The following is a 17,564-nucleotide window of genomic DNA, read 5'->3' as shown; positions in this document are numbered from 1 at the left end:
AGTCTTTAAGACAGAAGTGCAAAGATGATGATGATGATGATGATGATGTGATTGCAACTACTCTTCAGGCCTCACCAGGAAAGATGAGCCATCCATTCATGTTGAGTGTGACAGGAGCACTTTGACCTCTATCCTCGGGTTCCACCCTCCTCATCATCACACCATCCTCGTCAGCATTTTCTTCCGTCCTTCTTCACCTCTCTATTCAAAAACATATAAATGATACACTGCTCTAGTGTCTAAAAGATGTGAAAGTAGAAAATAATAATAATTATAATTATTATTATTATTTTTTAAATATATATATAATTAATAGTTATTCGAAAAATATTAAAAATGTTTCCTTGTGATTTATAACACATTAATTATTTTATGCTGGAAGGTCTGAGAAAAGTGTCATTGGCCTGATAGACAGTGTGAGGGAGGGTAGGGACAAGGAGGGAAGGGGGGGGGGGGACAGTGGGGGCAAGTGGGACAGAGAGGGGGGCTTTAAGTGCCTGGTTTGAATAGATCAAAGAGCCCGGCTACTCAATAGAGTCATTTACATTTTCTGAGAATAATTAGCATGTGGGGTCCAATCAGAGTCGAAGGTGATGGTTAATCAGACGGCTGGTCGGTGAGAGCATGCGCCATCACCGCCATCACCACCACCAATCTGCGTCCAATCAGCGACGTGGGCAAACTGCCATTTAAACCCAGAAAATGATCTCTGATTAAATGACTGGGCCACTTAAAATAGGGATAGAGACTTTGCTCTGTGACAATTTTGGTTCCTAGAGATAAAATTATTATTATTGTTGTTATTATTATTATTCATTTATTTAGTTAGTTTCTGAAGATCTTTTCTTAAGTTCTGTCTCCATAACCCAGGGTTCAGATGGAAAAATCTCTCTAACTTTGCTCTATGACAGTCCTGGTTCCTACAATTATTATTATTATTATTATTATTATTATTATTATTATTATTATTTAGTTAGTTAATTTCTGAAAATCTATTCTCAAGTCCTGGCTCCAAAACACAGGGTGCAGAAATGTCAGCACCCCTTGTAGTCCGACATCCAAAGTGTAATTTCACCCAGAACTCTCTCTGCAGGGGCTCATTGTCAGTGCGCTCTCAGAGGCCACAACTTCACCATTTGGCCCCCAGAAAATAAAAAAGGCCGCTCTCTCTCTCTCTTTCTCTCTCTCTTTCTCTCTCTCTCTCTCTCTCTCTCTCTCTCACACACACACACACACACACAGAGGGCCAAAACATCTGCGGTGCCATCAGTCCCTTAGTTTAGACACAAGAAAAGAAAAGCAGCGCCGTTTGTTGCGCGTCTCCTCCTGAATACAGAGTAATTGCTTGTCATCAATCAAAATTAATAATAGCTGATCGGGTCGGTGTTGGTCAGCGATTACAGGGCTGAACCCGTGTCTCGCGCATCTCACTTCTCACCGCGGACCGGGCCATTGTAGGAGCGCGCGGGGGGGTTAGGTGAGTGTGTGTGTGAGTGTGTGTGTGTGGGGGGGTGACTTGACCCGTCTGTTCGGTATCCACTGGGAAAGCGGCGGCAGAAAAAAAGGCCCTGAATGAGGAAATGAAGCGTAATTTGAGGAAGATGGATGAGTCTCCAGGGCGACGCCCCCTTCTATCCTCTTGTGTTGATGATGAGCGCTGGAGCACTCACACTGCCAATGTGTGTGTGAGAGAGAGAGGGAGGGAGGGAGAGAGTCAGAGCAGTGTGTGTGTTTGGTGTCTGTGTGTGTGTGTGTGTGAGAGAGAGAGAGAGAGAGAGAGAAGGGGTGGGAAGCAGGGAAAGAGGTGTGTGTGAGTGTGTGTATGTGTTTATGTCTCACTATGTGACAAATAGTGAGAGAGCAGGACTGAGCTCGAGAGCTGAGAGCAGAAAGAGGAACTTTTTTTTAAATAAAGCGATTAATCGGCGATTAATCGGCGGCGGGAATACGTTGTGCTTTTCCGATTTAGGATTTTATTGCGGCGACGGAACCCGGATCCTCCAGCATGCAGAGGCCGAGCGCTCCAGGCGCCGCGTTCTCCATAGACTCGTTAATCGGCTCCCCGCAGCCGCGGCCGGGCCACCTGCTTTACACGGGCTACCCGATGTTCATGCCGTACAGACCGCTGGTCATCCCGCAGGCCCTGTCTCACTCGCCCTTACCGTCCGCGATTCCCCCTCTCGCGCCTCTGGCGTCCTTCGCCGGTCGGTTAACCAACACGTTCTGCGCGAGCCTGGGCCAGGGCATGCCCTCCATGGTGGCCCTGACCACCACGCTGCCGGGGTTTTCGGAGCCCGCGGACGGTTTCTACCCGCCCCAGGAGCTCACCGGGCCCAGGCTCAGCGCGGACGCGGCGATCGGGCGCCAGGAGAGTCCGCACGAGGAGCTGCACGCGCGCGACAAGGCAGCCGAGCTCCTCAACTTTTCGGAAAGTTTTCAGACGGTGGCAGGTGAGTGTGTGCAAGCTTCAACACGCAACAAGCGGCAAACCTGTGTTTTATATGACGTTAATGCGTTAATGCAACAAGACGCATTACTGTTTGATTTAAAAAGAAAAAAATAATAACTAGAATACATCTTTTTATCCGGTTTTGCAAGAAATATAAGTAAAAAAAATGCACGAAGATTAAACAAGCGCACAGAAATAAGTCGTGCATGGGCAGAGTAGAAGGAGCACGGTTCATGCCCCAGAATATAAGTGATTTTGATATTCTCTCATTCTACACGTTTTAACTAAAAAAAAAAAACACACAAAATGCATATTTTGTGTTTTTTTGGAACTTTTAATGCAAGATAATAAAACGTCAAATCTGGGGGGAAAAAAGCAAGATTCAGAAACGTTAAAAGAAACCGAGGAAACTAATGTCTCTATTCAGTTTTGCAAAAAATAAAAATAAATAAATAAAAGAAAAGAAAATACACTGAGGGAAAACAAGTGCACAGTAATAAATCGTGCCTTGTAAAGGGCAGAGTAGAGGAAGAACAGTTCATGCACCTGAGTAAAAGGGATTTCGATACCTCCTCATTCAACACGATTTAACTACAGAAAAAAAAATCTAAAAATACACAAGTCTTTTAATTATTATTCTGAAGTTAAATACATTTTCACTGCAATATAATACAAATAAAATCTTTTAAAATAATGCATGTTTTAGAAATGTTTTGAACTGACAAATTGGTTGAACATAACATTAAATTGACAAAAAACACAAATTTTAAAGATCAAGAAAATTTTGACCTTTCTTCGGTTGATAGCTGATAACTATACATTTAATTAACGTCTTCAACCAGGAGTAGGTCTGGCAAAAGAATTATACCATAGATAGACAGACAGACATATAGATAGATAGATAGATAGATAGATAGATAGATAGATAGATAGATAGATAGATGTTAGGAGAAAATGTCATCTACTTATATGAGAACATTCGGGTCTCAAGAGGTTAAACCTGTGGCTGGGTTTAGTAAGTTGTTGCCAGAAGACTAAAGACCAATCTGTTTCTGTTTCTTAGATATTTGCATTAACCCAGAGAAAATCAAATTCCTTCCTAGAAGTGTTTGACTGATGGTGCTTATAGTTATTAACTTATTACCCCAGTGTAAGAATCTATCCAGTGATGGAAACTCCAAAGTGCTTTTGGATAAGGGCGCCTGCCAAGATTTAAATCTAGAAGTTTTACTTCATAAAATAATAATAATAATAATAATAATAATAATAATAATAATAATAATAATTTTAGCTCGTCTATGAGCAGATGGTTATGATTAGGCTAACATTCTGCTGTGTCTCCTGGTGTCAGGTGAGACCAAACTCTACAGCTCAGACGATGAGAAGCTGGACCTGAAGTGCGCCGAGGCGGCGTGTAGCGAGCGAGAGGACAGCTCGGGGGACAGCGAGAACGAGAGCTTCTCGGACGGACACAGCTGCGGCTCCAAGAGCAAGCTGAAAGGCGAGTCCCTGAGCAGCGCGGCGGCGGCGACAGCGGCGGCGGCGGCGGTGTCCGGCGGCGCGTCTTCGGCGGGAAAGAGCCGGCGGCGGCGGACAGCGTTCACGAGCGAGCAGCTGCTCGAGCTGGAGAAGGAGTTCCACTGCAAGAAGTACCTGTCTCTGACCGAGCGCTCGCAGATCGCACACGCGCTCAAGCTCAGCGAGGTGCAGGTGAAGATCTGGTTCCAGAACCGGCGCGCCAAGTGGAAGCGCATCAAGGCGGGGAACGTGAACAGCCGCTCCGGAGAGCCCGTGCGCAACCCAAAGATCGTCGTGCCCATCCCGGTGCACGTCAACCGCTTCGCTGTCAGGAGTCAGCACCAGCAGATCGAGCAGGGCGCGAGGCCGTGAACTATACCCCAAACAAACGCAAAACTCGTTCCTGAAATGCATAAAAATAAATGCATGAAGCACAAAAACACAAACGAGGGAACTGATCAAACAAAACTCGTGCATCAAACAAAACTCGTGCATCTAGACGGATTATTACTTGACCTGACTAGATGTATTTTTTAAAACACTAGTTTTTTTCCTTCTTATAACTGGGCCATGTCTTTAATTTATTGTTTGTACATAATGTGTAAATAGAAAAATGTGTCTAACGACACGCCCATGTGCACTATAAAAGAAAAATTGTTAAAAAGGACGTTTTTAAACAAACAAAAAGTATTTATCAGTTTCAGTCGAGTTGGTTTTATCTGCATGTTTATGGTTCCCATTGTATGGCTTGGAAAAAGGTCGGGATTTTTTTTTTATGTTGTTCACACATTTTGCATGTGTTCCTCCATGTGTCATCATCATTATCATCATAATCATCAGTATCATCAGCAGCACCATGGTCTTTAGAGACCACTTAATTGTGAAAAAATAATGCAGGAAACAGTGAAATAAATCAACAGTTCCTGACATCCAGGGCTATAGTTCTGCTTCTAGACTTCAAGGCGAGGGGGGAAATGCAAGCAGACATGACATAAAGCAAAAGAAGAAAAAAAAGTCTGACTGTAACCGCGACACGTTATTGGCGTAATTATGAGTAATGAGTCCATCAAGACTTAAATTAGGCAGGATGACGTAGAACGTAATTAACCAACAGATTAATTGATATGTTGTTAACATGCATGGCGGGATTAGTTTGGAGGAGAACAAGGATTTATTTCTCTTTTAAAATAGCGAAGAAGAAAACATGTTTATTATTATTATTATTATTATTATTATTATTATTATTATATACAAAGCCTGGTGTTCAGGAGGTATTATGGTTCATTTGTTAAATTGCAAGCCTAAAACATTTGGAATATAACTAACACAAATTCGAATAAAATTTAAAGAAGGAGGTTAAACCACTAAAAGGCTGTCGTTCTGTTCAAAATGTATATGATATTTATTTGTTTATTTATTATTAGTAGTATTATATATATTCCCACGTCTTCTGCGTTAAGAAATGTTTTATCTCCAAATAGTTTCACGAAAATGTTTATTTAGGTTGCATTCTTTTTGGCCGTTAATTAAAAAAAATCCTTTGCTCGGAAGAAAACAAAACAAAATGCTTAGAGTTTTGGTTGTTGTGTTCAAGTTCAGCTATAGCCTGAATGCTGAATGTTGTTCATCTAAAATGTGTTTTTATATGTTTTATTATATATATTTTTTCTCCGGGTTTTTTTGTCGGACTTAACCATAATTCAAGTCAAAGAAGCAAAATTACATTTTAAAGCTAAATAATAGAATTACCAGTTACCATCACAATTCAAATGCATTTTAAATGAATGTTGTCATGAAATTTTCTCCAGGTTGCACATTGCTATAAATTCTCTTAAAAAAATTAAAACAGCTTTCTAATAAAAAAAATAATACAAATTTTATAACAATTTATCTCTCAAATAGGCTAATCTTCTAATTTTATTTTCTAACTTCTAATTATACACATAAAATCCCTATATGTAAATTATGTTTTTTTTTTTGTTTTTGTTTTTTTGCATGTCCCCTAGTTCAGTTTAATTTATTTAACCACTTTATTTAGGACGGATAACAACTTTTCAATATCCGAAACACTGACTATACATGTTAAGGTAATGACATCTAAACACAACACTTTAAAATCATTGTACCATTATGATTTTTGCACGTGAATAAACAGAGAGCGAGAAAAAGAGGGAGAGAGAGAGAGATTGTGTTAATGAGTACGAGACTCATTTGTCTCTCTTTAGGAGGCCATGTTGTCAGAGAGAAGAGTGATGGATTTCTACATTGGTCATATTCACCTAACAGTAATGATCTTTAACATCCATCACTCTCTCTCAAGCTTTCTGTTTCTTTCTCTCCTTCTCTTCAGCTCTCTGAGTATGTCCAAAAAAAAAAAACAATAATGGACAATTTGATTGACACGACAAGTTCAAGTGATAGATGAAAACAAAATGTAGCCAAATAGCCTCTTTTATATTATCATCCTGCATACTAATTTTATTTAATTAATTTATGTAATGTAAGATTTTTAGGGCTTAATTGAACAAAACAGTGGTTTAATTCATGGATGATCAGCCTGTTTTGTTTCCTGTAAAAAAAAAAAAAAAAAAAAAAAAAACTTTCTCCCCACCACTTTACCTCCATCCTCTAACTGGGTACTAGTGTGTATGGCTGGAATAGTGCCCCACACCCTCGGGTACTTACTACTGTTCCACGGTCAGGTGTATTATGTTGTGTAAATAACGTTGCATTATTTGTAAAATTTTCACCAGTTTGTACGTCTGAACTTCAAAGCACCAAAATATTAAAAAAACAAAAAACAAAAACAAAAAGAATAGTGCATTATGTAGTATGATTATTTTTGGAATACACTCTTAAAAAATGTCCTAAATTATACTTGTTGATGATTAGGTCTAATGTACGACTACACTACGATACACGCACCTTTCAAAAAGTCATACAATTAGCTCACGAAATGTTGAACTCTCTCTTATATATTTATTTTTAACAGCTTGTAGGCACGACTTAATACGTCGTGACAGCGTCGTACATCACCTCCAGATAATTATTTGGTTCGGATCCGCTTAGGTGACAAGGTGTGGCCATGAGTGAATGTAATACCGAGGTTATATTTCTCGAGATATATCTACTGGTAACGACTTAACTCGTGTCAACTATTCTATTTTTAACACAAGTGGTTATTAAACCAAACCGCGTGGAAATGCTTGCTAGAAAGAGACTGGTGATGTACAGGATCACGTCGTTGCTTTTTTTTTCTGTCTTTTTTTTTTTTTTTTTTTTAAATAGCTCGTGGGCACGAATTATTATTTGATTTGCACTTATAGCGTACTTCGAGCTCACGACCTAATCTACTGTGCAACGTCATATTTAGTACATGGCCTCCTGTTAAGATTGATTATTTATCATCAATTTATTTGTATTTAGTAACCATTAATGAGATAAACGAATTGAACCAGTGGACACATTGTTCACAAGTCACCATCATGTCAACTCAGTTGCCTCCAAATAATTAGGCTAATTGGAAGGTGTATTAGTACGACCTTCTACAACCTATTAAGTCGTAGTTACACAAGTTACCACAATGCAGAACAACTTTGCTATCTCATGGATAAGAAAACATAATTCATGATCATTAGATTCTTATTTAAAAAAAAGACGTCATCATTTCAGGGAAGAGTGAAGTTGTAATCTGACACTCACTCATATATATATATATGACTAATAATACCTTAATCTGTTAATTATTTCAAATAAACACAATGTTTTTATGTTAATATAACTAGACGTATAAAATTAAACCAAACAACAATGAGTTGCAGTTGCATGTTTCAATATGTAAAAAATAGCATGTGCAAACAGGTAGTAGAGATGAAACACTTACTTTGCTAAAACATATTCTTAAAGGTGTGCATAAATGTTTGGAACTGTACACTTCAAACACGGGACACACTCGGGTGTTTAAGCTTCATGCTTGTGCCACAAAGTATTCCAGGACAGAGATCATTTTTCAAGTAAGTTGGAACCTCTTTTGCATGTTAATAAACATCTTAAACCCTTGCATTGGGGACAATGTGACAACTGACCCCACACTGTCAACCATCAAACCTTGGTGACCATCAGTTATGCTAGCTAAAAGTCAGTGATCTAAATTAACCTGTTATTGGTTCATACGCATAGAAAAAAATGAAGAGATAATTACAAAAAAATATTTAAATTTCTAAAAATTACTCTTTTGATGGGAATTTCTTCAGAGCTGTCTTTAAGCTGGTGTTGTTTTGCTACTGAGCCTGATCGTCACCACTGTAGCTTAATGGCTGGAGTAAATGATAATGTTAACATCTGATCTATGCAACAACCAAAGGTGCCAACTTGTTTAACAATGATTTTGCAACAATTTAGAACCCGCTCACCATTAATATTTAAATCACAGTTTTGTGAGTCAACATCTTTGCCAAACCGATCACTAATCACCAGTGTTTTTCCCACTAGTGCATTTTGTTGCTCTTGATTTTAATGTTTCTTTCTGGCAATAGTTATAAAAGCAAGTGACTGCAGTCATTTGTAACCATTTCCTTTGTGTCTTTATACCAACTACTCATTAGTACTGCTTTAAAGAAATGAAAAGTAATCACAGTATTCTAGTATAGACTATTTGCCAATAAGAAGTAATTCATATGATGAAGTATTCTGTGAAGAGAAATTTAACGTTTATGGAAGGAGTCTCCAGTGCAACAGTCAGAGATGAAGCTGAAGCCTTCAGGACTAAGGAATGTGTTTTTCTGCAACATGTCAGCCTGAGAACGAGAAATCATTACCACTTTTATAACAAAAATCAAACCAGGAACTAGTCTGTCTAGTAATGTTAAAGATGTATTCACAGTTAATATGTTACCTTAAAGAATCTTAATAAGTATATTATTATTTTAAAGGCTGAATGTTTATTTAGGGTAAAACAAATAAAAGGTAAAAACAAATTTAAACTAACAAATAAATGGTAAAAGAAAAAAAAATATTTATATAATAATAAATAAATTAAGTACAGTAAAAAAAAAAAAGTGCAAATTTTCATTGTAAAAAATTTCATTGTGCAAAAAAATCATTGAATGTTTCCAAAAAGCATACTTGCTTTTGTGACTCATGGGTCATGGCAACATTCCAGGAAGAAACATGGCTGACACAGTCGAAAAGAAGGAGTAATAGACAGTAATGGAGTCGGCAAGGTAAAGTAGCACTAAACACTTTTTAAAAAGAATAGCCCTCATGTGGGACAGCAGTTTAAAAGATAGCAATGCTGTAGTTTTACTTATAGATTCATGCAATAGTTCAAATCATGCTTATTTAAAATATATATATATATATATATATATATATATATATATATTTCTTCATTAATTTATTTCCTTTCCTGGTGCAAATAAACAAGCATTTTATGTCTTATTTCATGTATATGCAAATAGGGCCAAAAACTTTAATAATATATTCTGAATACAATTTTTACTGTTACTGTAAGCACATATGTAATAGTAAATTACAAATTGTATGTTATTTTATTTACTGACATAGGTCACACAAACTACACAAGTTGGTGGAGTACCTCTTCCAAAATACAAAGGTACTACTCAATATAGTCTCCATTTTGAGAAGAGATACTCTACCAACATGTCCAATTCGAATGACCAATGTCAGTTAATACCAACGTTATGCCCACTTGTGCATTACATCTCGTACATCCATCGAAATTTTATAGGAATAAAAAGCATTTGGGGCAGGATTGGAATAGTAACAGCACATCTATGAGCTTTTTTATTCCTCATGCATTTTCTATTTTGATAAAACTAAATTTCAATGTCTTCAGAATTGTCAGAATTTTGTCTTCAGACAAAGAATTGTCTTCTTTCTTCATATAATACATTTTCAGATAAAGATTGTATCATCTGGTGACTTCTAGATGTTTTTTTAAGCACACTTTTAAGCTACTTTGCTCTGGCACCACAGGATTCAACTTGCTCCCCTACTTTAGCAGCTGAGTACGTTTTAAAGCCTAAAATGTAGTTATCCTCCTTTGTGAAGGTCATTACATTACATTACCCTTTCCCTCCCCAAAAATGTTGTCAACTTTAATACCTTTAGACACAAATTACGAAGGCTAATAATCATGGTTTCTGACACACCTCCGCTCAGTCATTAGCAGTTAGCCGTGTCCATGAAGAAGCTTTTACATAAGCGCTAATGGCGAGGACAAAATATAACACCAAGACGTGAAAACACACCCCATAGCTCTTAAACAAACACTTCAACCATCTGCAGATAAACACTTTAGTGCCTGGACATCATAAAAATGTACAGACTCAGGGAAATTATCAGGCTTTTATGCGAACTGTGAACCAAAGCTGCACTGATGATGATAACATTGGCACATCGTATAAATTTGAAAGTACCTACAAAAATAAGCTTTTAAACAACTCTAATTAATGTAAAACTCTCTAATGATAGTCAATTTATCCCATTACAGTGTTGTACTTATAACAGATGAAGGTCGACATTATTATAATGAAATGTAGGTGACTCCAGAATTAGGGTCCCATTACAATGTGTGTGTAAAATCTAGGCTAATAATATTTACCTGTGACATTTTGAACACTGATAAAGTTTCCTAAATACTAAATAGCTAAATACCTTGCCACATTAATACTTTAATAAATCCTATAAAATCTACAGCCTTTAGAAAACATTTCCCCAGACCACTGTATCTACAACATACCCTGAAATGAAACTTAGTCAAAGTACAAAAAAATAAAAAAATTCTTCTCATTCGTCTTTGAATCTCTTAGTGTTCCCCACGGGTTGTCCATGAAACATGCGATTCGCAGTACACGTTTATTCACTCTATCGTTTTACTTGGACCCAAAGTCGAGAGGTTCAACAGCGAGCCGCACCATCCGACTTTTCCAATGAAGTCTTCTTCAGTTCTCTTCAATAAACCTTTACAATGTCCTTAATTTTCTTGTGCGGTTAGCAAGGATTAGCAGGGTTGAAAAATGCTAAAAAAAAAAAAAAAAAAAAAACATAAAGCAATAAACATTCATTTTTAAGACTTAGCAAAAATGTGAAAGTGGGTATAACACTACTGTGTCTTCTAAATCGAAGCAATACAACCTTACCTGCCACCAATGAGTTTAGCATTATACTCATACTCAAGAGAACATCCCAAAAACCCTGACTGAAAAAAGACATAAAATTGTGGCAAGAGTTCATGTGTAAGAACATTTATAAAAGCTTTCAAAATACGGGGAAAACCTCCCTTTGTGTTCATCTTATACAATTTCAAGTCAGCTTTTTCATTTATTAGCATGCTAATTGGGAGAATTAGGCTGATTGTATAATTGCAGTAGGTTTCCTCAAAGATTTACTTTTTCTAAATATACAACATTGGCTAATGAACTAAATGAATAAATTAATGAGTAAAAATAAATCCTTTAGAATTCTTGCTGGTCAGGTTTATGATTCTCCTGGAAGTGCGTGAAGGAAAAGGTTGCTTGATGGGTGTTCTAACCTTGTTCTCCCTATGCGAAGATGAAATTTTTTGGGAACACCATCCTATCAATAAGACTAAACCCACTGGAAGTGGTGGATCTGGAAGCTAGGAACGTCTGGAGGAACAACTCTTACTCAGTTCATCCCTACAGAAAACTTAGCTTCGTCAATCCACCTTTTTCGGAGATGGGAGGAAACCAACAGGAAGACCACCACGCAGAAGGTACACCACCTCTTGACACCACCCAGAAGGTAACCTCTAAAGGAAACCTTAGGATTTTGGATTGGAGCTTCAAGGCAGCAACTGTACCCCTCTGCACCATCCTGTTACTAAAAAAAAAAAACTACACAATCATTGTGTTTTTCACCTTTGTATCATTACCCAACAAGTCCACAATGCCAAGGTACTCCTCAGAGCAGAAGCAGGTTCTCCTACGCAGCAGGATCAATCATCAAAGGAGGTCTGGATCCTAAGGATCGTCTGGGGTGGGATGCGGTGCCGGTAGTGGTGTTGGGGGGAGGGGGGATGGAAGGGTGGAGGTTGGGGGGGGGGGTTGCGTGGAGGACGCCCACGAGCCTGAAAATATGGGCAGATGCATCGAATCGCACAAGATAAACAAGCGATGAATTTCATCAGGGCCATCATAGCCTTAATTTGGCTGCCTAATGAGTCAGATCCAGTGGCGGAGATAAAAGTTGTCAGAGGCGCGGCTCTAATGAATTTCTTGCCACTTGTAATCAAGGTTGGCTGTCTGAGGAGCAATGATTAATGGAACCCTGGAGGATTCCCTCGGCCTTCGGCTCTCATTACGGCTAATGCATTCTCAAGCAAATTAACGCAAGGGGTGGGGGGGGGGGGATTGTCGGAGGAGAAAGCGAGAGGGAGAGAGAGAAGAGGGATGCAGAGAGCACAGCAGGCAGAGATTGTGAGAAGAGACTGAAAGAGAGATAGGTGAAGGCAAACAGCAGGGAGAAGGTGAGACACTCAGATTTCTGACGAGGGAAGTCGAGAGGGGGAAAAACGAGCTGGCTAAAATTAAAGAGGAAGGATGCCAAGGATGAGGTTAAGAAATAAAACATGAATGAAGCAGTAGATAACGCTGGTTCATGAATTCGTACATTCGTACAGTCAAGATCGTTGTGAGTCTAGAACCAGAGACCTGATGCAGGAATAGACACTTGACAGAAGTTTAAAAAAAAAAAAAAAAAATGCAGAAATCCTAATGGAGGGAGGGAAGGGGGGAGCTCATACATACACATCTATCTATCTATCTATCTATCTATCTACATATATATATACCCACACACAACATGCTCATCTCTTTGTGATTAACTATTACCCATCATTTTTTTTCCATAATGAACAAACTGATTAATGAAAGAACAACACTTGGGTGTGCTATGGTATAAATCATTTTATTCGAGTGTTTATTATGTCAATAGTCAGCCAAGCATCCGAGCACACACTCATGAAGTCACTTCATTATGTATAAACAATGGAAAAAAATTGAAGAGGGAAAAAATAAAAATAAAAAGGACAAACCATTTAATAAAAGCAATAATAACAACAACAAAAAAAACATATTTACATCCGGCATCATTTTATAAATATGTCAAATGTACATCATTATACACAAAAAGTACCTTTGACAAGTCAGGCAATGTGATAACAGGCACATTGAGACTAATGCATGGTACTGAGGAGGAAAAAAAAAAGGTCAACTGAAAAGAGGGCTAAAATGCTCTCTTGGGAAAAAAAAACTAAATAGAAGTGTGCAGGTTCTTCCACAAGTCGAGTCCGTTTAGAGCCGTCCGGTTAGTGCGCCAGCTCTCGAGTCGATCAGAAACAAATACACAGCCGCATTTTTCTAAATGTTCGAAGTAGAGTAAAATCTAAGAATGTCATAAAGTTCAGATGCAAAGGTGCCAACACTGAAGGTGCCAAACAATACCAGCAGGTAGAGAGATCAAATTTATTAACACTAGTTTAAACCCTTTTATTCAGCGCATATCGGTGGATGAGGTGACAAAAGCTTTGTGTGATGTTTGATTTTGAGCGGACAAAACACAATATAGCTCCGCCCACTTTAAATGAGCTCACAATACATGACTTGTGAATTTACACACCAACGTTAGCTAAGGTCAGAAGTGAATATACACGCTGCCAGATACAAATGTGAACTGCCTTGTCCTCTAGCAGCCTCGCAGGGGTTGTGTCTTCTGTTAGCTTTTTCTTTAACCACAGATCAGGCTAGTTTTTTAACGGAATGCCTGAAGGGACAGGAGTATAAAATAATAATAATTCTCTGGTATGCACCAGAAATGGACGTGTTAAAAAAAAAAAAAAAAAAAAAAAAAGAGCCCTTTAGGGGCTCCGTAAGTTTTGGAACAAGGTCACAGACGGTGTTTTCAGGAATAGTTTAATAACAGTTCACGAGTGCAAAGATCACATTCTACTAAAAACTTTGGCTGTATCAAAGAGGTCAAAGGGCAAGTGAAGTACAAACGTACAGTACAGTGTTTGTGAATTAATGGTTGTCACAATGTTGTTTTGACGTTAATTTGGCAACATTATGGATGTTCGGACAAAATTAGTATCAGGTTGTATTTGAAAGTTAAAATGACTTTAATAAAATGATGTTGGAACAACGTTGACTACATGATGCTGGCATAACGTTGAACCAATATCCCTAACACAACGTTGTTGGAAAAAACGATTTTAAAACCAAATTAATATAAAACTGATGGACTGGAACTCCAGTGAGAGCACTGCATGACTTATATCAATAGTAATAAAATGAAACAGAGGCACTGATACATCAATAAGAGATGTGCAACATGAGATACCTGTACACACGGTGTGTGTGGGACGCTGTCGTGTCTCTAATCAGAATTCTAAAGCCTGTTAGAAACTTAAGGGTCCGTAGATGTAGTCGCCAATGGTGGCCAAATGGCATAAATGCTTCAAATAAAAAAATTGTTGTTTTGAGGTTGTATTTTTAACGCTGTGCTTGGGTTATTCATTCTGCATTATCTCAACTCTATTTCATAGACATTAATCATAAACGTCATCACAACATCATCCCATCACTCATCCAACATTAGGGTTTCTGCCCAGGCTGTTTTAAGACTATGGATTGGTTTCTAGTCGTACCAGGTGAGGATTAATAATACAGAAATGTGTGCGCACCACAGTGAGCTTAGAAGAACATAGAATTTTTTTTTTTTTTTTTTTTCTGTCCAAAAAAAAAAACGCTTTGGATCAGTTTCAGGTCGCTGCCATGGTTTGAGATTCGTGAGCGCTGGAAATTTTCCAGCATGATAAAAACTGTCAATGTTGGCACCTTTGCATATGTACAAACTGAACCTTGTTTACAAACCAAAACTTATGTAAATGTGACTGTTTTAAACGATTAACAGAATGGCAAATTCTGCATGAAAAATACTGCATGGTATTTTGAAGAAAAAGGAAAAAAAAAAGAAGTATTAACATGATTTATTTTCTGATTTGGCAAATCCATCAGATTTGAAAACATCCAACTCTGCTACTTCTTTCCCCTCATAGCTCATTAATATGACTTGAGATGAATCTACGTAGTGTTTCATAAAAAAAATAAAATAAAAAAAAAACATTTGACTATCATGGCTAATCAGGAACTCTCTTTTTTTTTTTCGTTTACCAGCAACAGCTTACATCCTGTTGAAAAGTCACTAGAGAGGCAACGACGTGGGTCAAGCTTTTTTTTTTGTTTTTTTGCTAAATCGTTTAGCACCTAAATGGTAGGATGAGGCAGTCAGAGGAAAATACAAGCTACTATATACACAATTCTGTATGTGATACCGCGTCGTACCGTCTCGAATCCGCTCATTCTTCATCGGTACAAAATGCAAAACGCCCGTGTCGATGCATAATCAAGTATGGAGGAGGTAAAATGAGCATTCTCTAAGCACGCACACACGTTCACGGGACATGTAGGTCACTTAACAGATCTTTCCGTTCATTATACACACACACACTATATATATATATATATATATATATATATATATATATATATATATATATATATATAAATATATATATATATATAATGCTTACATGGACCCCAGTGTCCAACAGTCAGAAGACCACTTCAGTGTCCTTCTCGAATCCGTCTCACAAAGCCCTGATAATGACGTATTATTCTCAGCTCGGGGTAATCATGTCCTTCAGCCATGGCTGAAGAGCTATTCTTAGGCGGCTATCTGCTTTGATGAACGGCGAGAAAAAAAAAATCTTCTACGAGTTTGGAATGAGACGGAAAAATTACGTCCGATGACCTGCACCTTACCGAATTCTACCATACAACAGGTTCACGTCTTTCTCTAATCAGTACATAGGATTCTTTTTTTTCTGAGTCTGAAAAAAAAAACATTAGCATAGAGACAAATTTTTTTTAACTAAAATATTTCTCAAAATGTCCGACATACATATTGGTCCTGACTCTCTGCATTTCTTGTATGTTTGAGTTAACGGTGTTGTAGTGCAGCACATCCTTATAATATATCAAGAGGTTTTATTTGGGGGGGGGGGGGGGGGGTATGGGGGGGAGGTGGTGGACTGGGTTGACCTGGCGAACGTTAAACATCGATTTGACACGACGGGAGATTTTTACGACGCTAACAGTGTGGCGATGGCTAAAGGCAGGGGGAAGGAAGTCACAGTATTATGGCACTGAGACACTGAAGGCTTACAGCACGGTGTTTGGAATCTACATGATGCTTATGCTGCGGTTAAGCTCGCACTGTCCGTTGTTGTTGTTGGCGTTGGGGTTGTGACGCGTCCCTGGTGGTGTCGTCGCGCCGCCGGAATCCGAGGGGCAGCCGTGTTGGATGAGGATGTCGACGCATTCTTGACTTCCTGCTCGCCGGGCAAAGAACAGCGGGGTCTGACCACGTGCATCGCGACTCTTCACGTCCACACCATACTGTTAGCATGGAATCAGAATGAGAGGGTTATTAAGTCATTTAGAAAAAGGGAAATAATTAACAAATCCAAAAAATAATAATCAAAAACATAAATAAATAAAACCCATCATGTGCACATGTAGATCATCGTTTTTGTAGGTTGTATGTACTGTATGTACACCAGTACATTAAATATCTGTGCATAGTTTCATTTAATTGGATAATAAAAGAGCCGTAATTAACCGTAACATTAACAACCTCGCGTTATGCTTTGGGAATGTATGTGCTTCCTGGACTGCATTTAATTATCAGGCTCAAATGTGATTTCAATTATTTATTTATCTATTAGCCGAAGGCAACAGAGAGCCCAACTGCATCATGGTAACACGTGACAAACTGTCTACACGCTTAAGATATGCTCTAGATAGATTAGCATTACAAGGGTACACAAACTTTTAGTCAGACACCTATCAAATCATACTAACTGTGTATCAACTGTCTGTTAAGCTATGCCCTAGATAGATTAGTATTAGGCTGCTAGGAAAATCACAAGGGTGCACAAACTTTTAGCCAGTCATCTATCAAATCAAACTATCCTTTTTTCCCCCCTTCATTTTATGTTGCACTACATGGCTCTTACCCAGATTAGCAGCTGCGTGATGACCACGTTGGCCATGGCGCAGGAGAGGTGCAGCGCCGTGCGGCCGTCCCCGTCCCCGTACGTCTCGTTCACCTCGTCCTTAGTGCCGTGAGCCAGCAGCAGCACCACCATCCTCAAGTCGTCCTCCACCACGCCGCGCAGGAGCTGCTGCCCCAGGGGCACGTCCGACTGCGGCAGGCCCAAAAGGAACAGCTTCTGCTCGTATTTCGCCCTGATCCAGCGTTCCTTCTCCTCCCTAAGTTGGAAAGAACAAGAGTCGTTTCGTAACCGGTTAGCAAAAATGTGGACGACTCATAAGATCTGTCCAGGAAGGAGGTTTTAACGGCCCTGCTGTGCAAAAAGAAATGTGCAGTTCTGTTTCTGTGCAACTCTCAATTTTTTTTCTGTTCAACGTTTACTGCAAAGGAAACGTTCGAGCGCTTTGTATCATCTGCATACTTTTTTTTTTTGCGT

At 38.7% G+C, this 17,564-nt stretch overlaps 2 protein-coding genes across 3 annotated transcripts in view; one reads left to right on the top strand and one right to left on the bottom strand.

Moving 5' to 3' along the window:
• The first annotated feature begins 2,005 nt into the window (after window positions 1–2,005).
• Window positions 2,006–4,452, top strand: gbx1 (gastrulation brain homeobox 1). Its single transcript, XM_053495226.1, has 2 exons — window positions 2,006–2,450; window positions 3,801–4,452. Exons 1-2 carry the CDS (start codon window positions 2,006–2,008, stop codon window positions 4,337–4,339), a joined length of 984 nt encoding a protein of 327 aa, XP_053351201.1. The 3' UTR covers window positions 4,340–4,452.
• Window positions 4,453–16,100: 11,648 nt separating this feature from the next.
• Window positions 16,101–17,564, bottom strand: part of agap3 (ArfGAP with GTPase domain, ankyrin repeat and PH domain 3) — a 128,129-nt gene continuing 126,665 nt past the window's right edge. For both annotated transcript variants that reach the window (XM_053494235.1, XM_053494234.1), the window contains exons 17-18: window positions 17,091–17,346; window positions 16,101–16,470 (exon numbers count right to left, since the gene is read on the bottom strand). In XM_053494235.1, coding sequence (XP_053350210.1) covers window positions 16,255–16,470; window positions 17,091–17,346 — 472 coding nt within the window. In that variant the 3' untranslated portion in view covers window positions 16,101–16,254. The remainder of the gene's footprint in view (window positions 16,471–17,090; window positions 17,347–17,564) is intronic.

This window comes from Clarias gariepinus, chromosome 4 (assembly GCF_024256425.1).
Source record: "Clarias gariepinus isolate MV-2021 ecotype Netherlands chromosome 4, CGAR_prim_01v2, whole genome shotgun sequence".
Lineage (NCBI taxonomy): Eukaryota > Metazoa > Chordata > Actinopteri > Siluriformes > Clariidae > Clarias > Clarias gariepinus.
Note: the sequence above shows the minus strand (reverse complement) of the source record. Positions and strands in the feature narration are given on the sequence as shown.

Excerpts from the sequence above, each read along its gene's own strand:
- gbx1 (XM_053495226.1), top strand. The coding sequence starts at position 2,006 with ATGCAGAGGCCGAGCGCTCCAGGCGCCGCGTTCTCCATAGACTCGTTA. Across the intron at positions 2,451-3,800 it reads AAGTTTTCAGACGGTGGCAG|GTGAGACCAAACTCTACAGC; the intron begins GTGAGTGTGTGC and ends TCCTGGTGTCAG.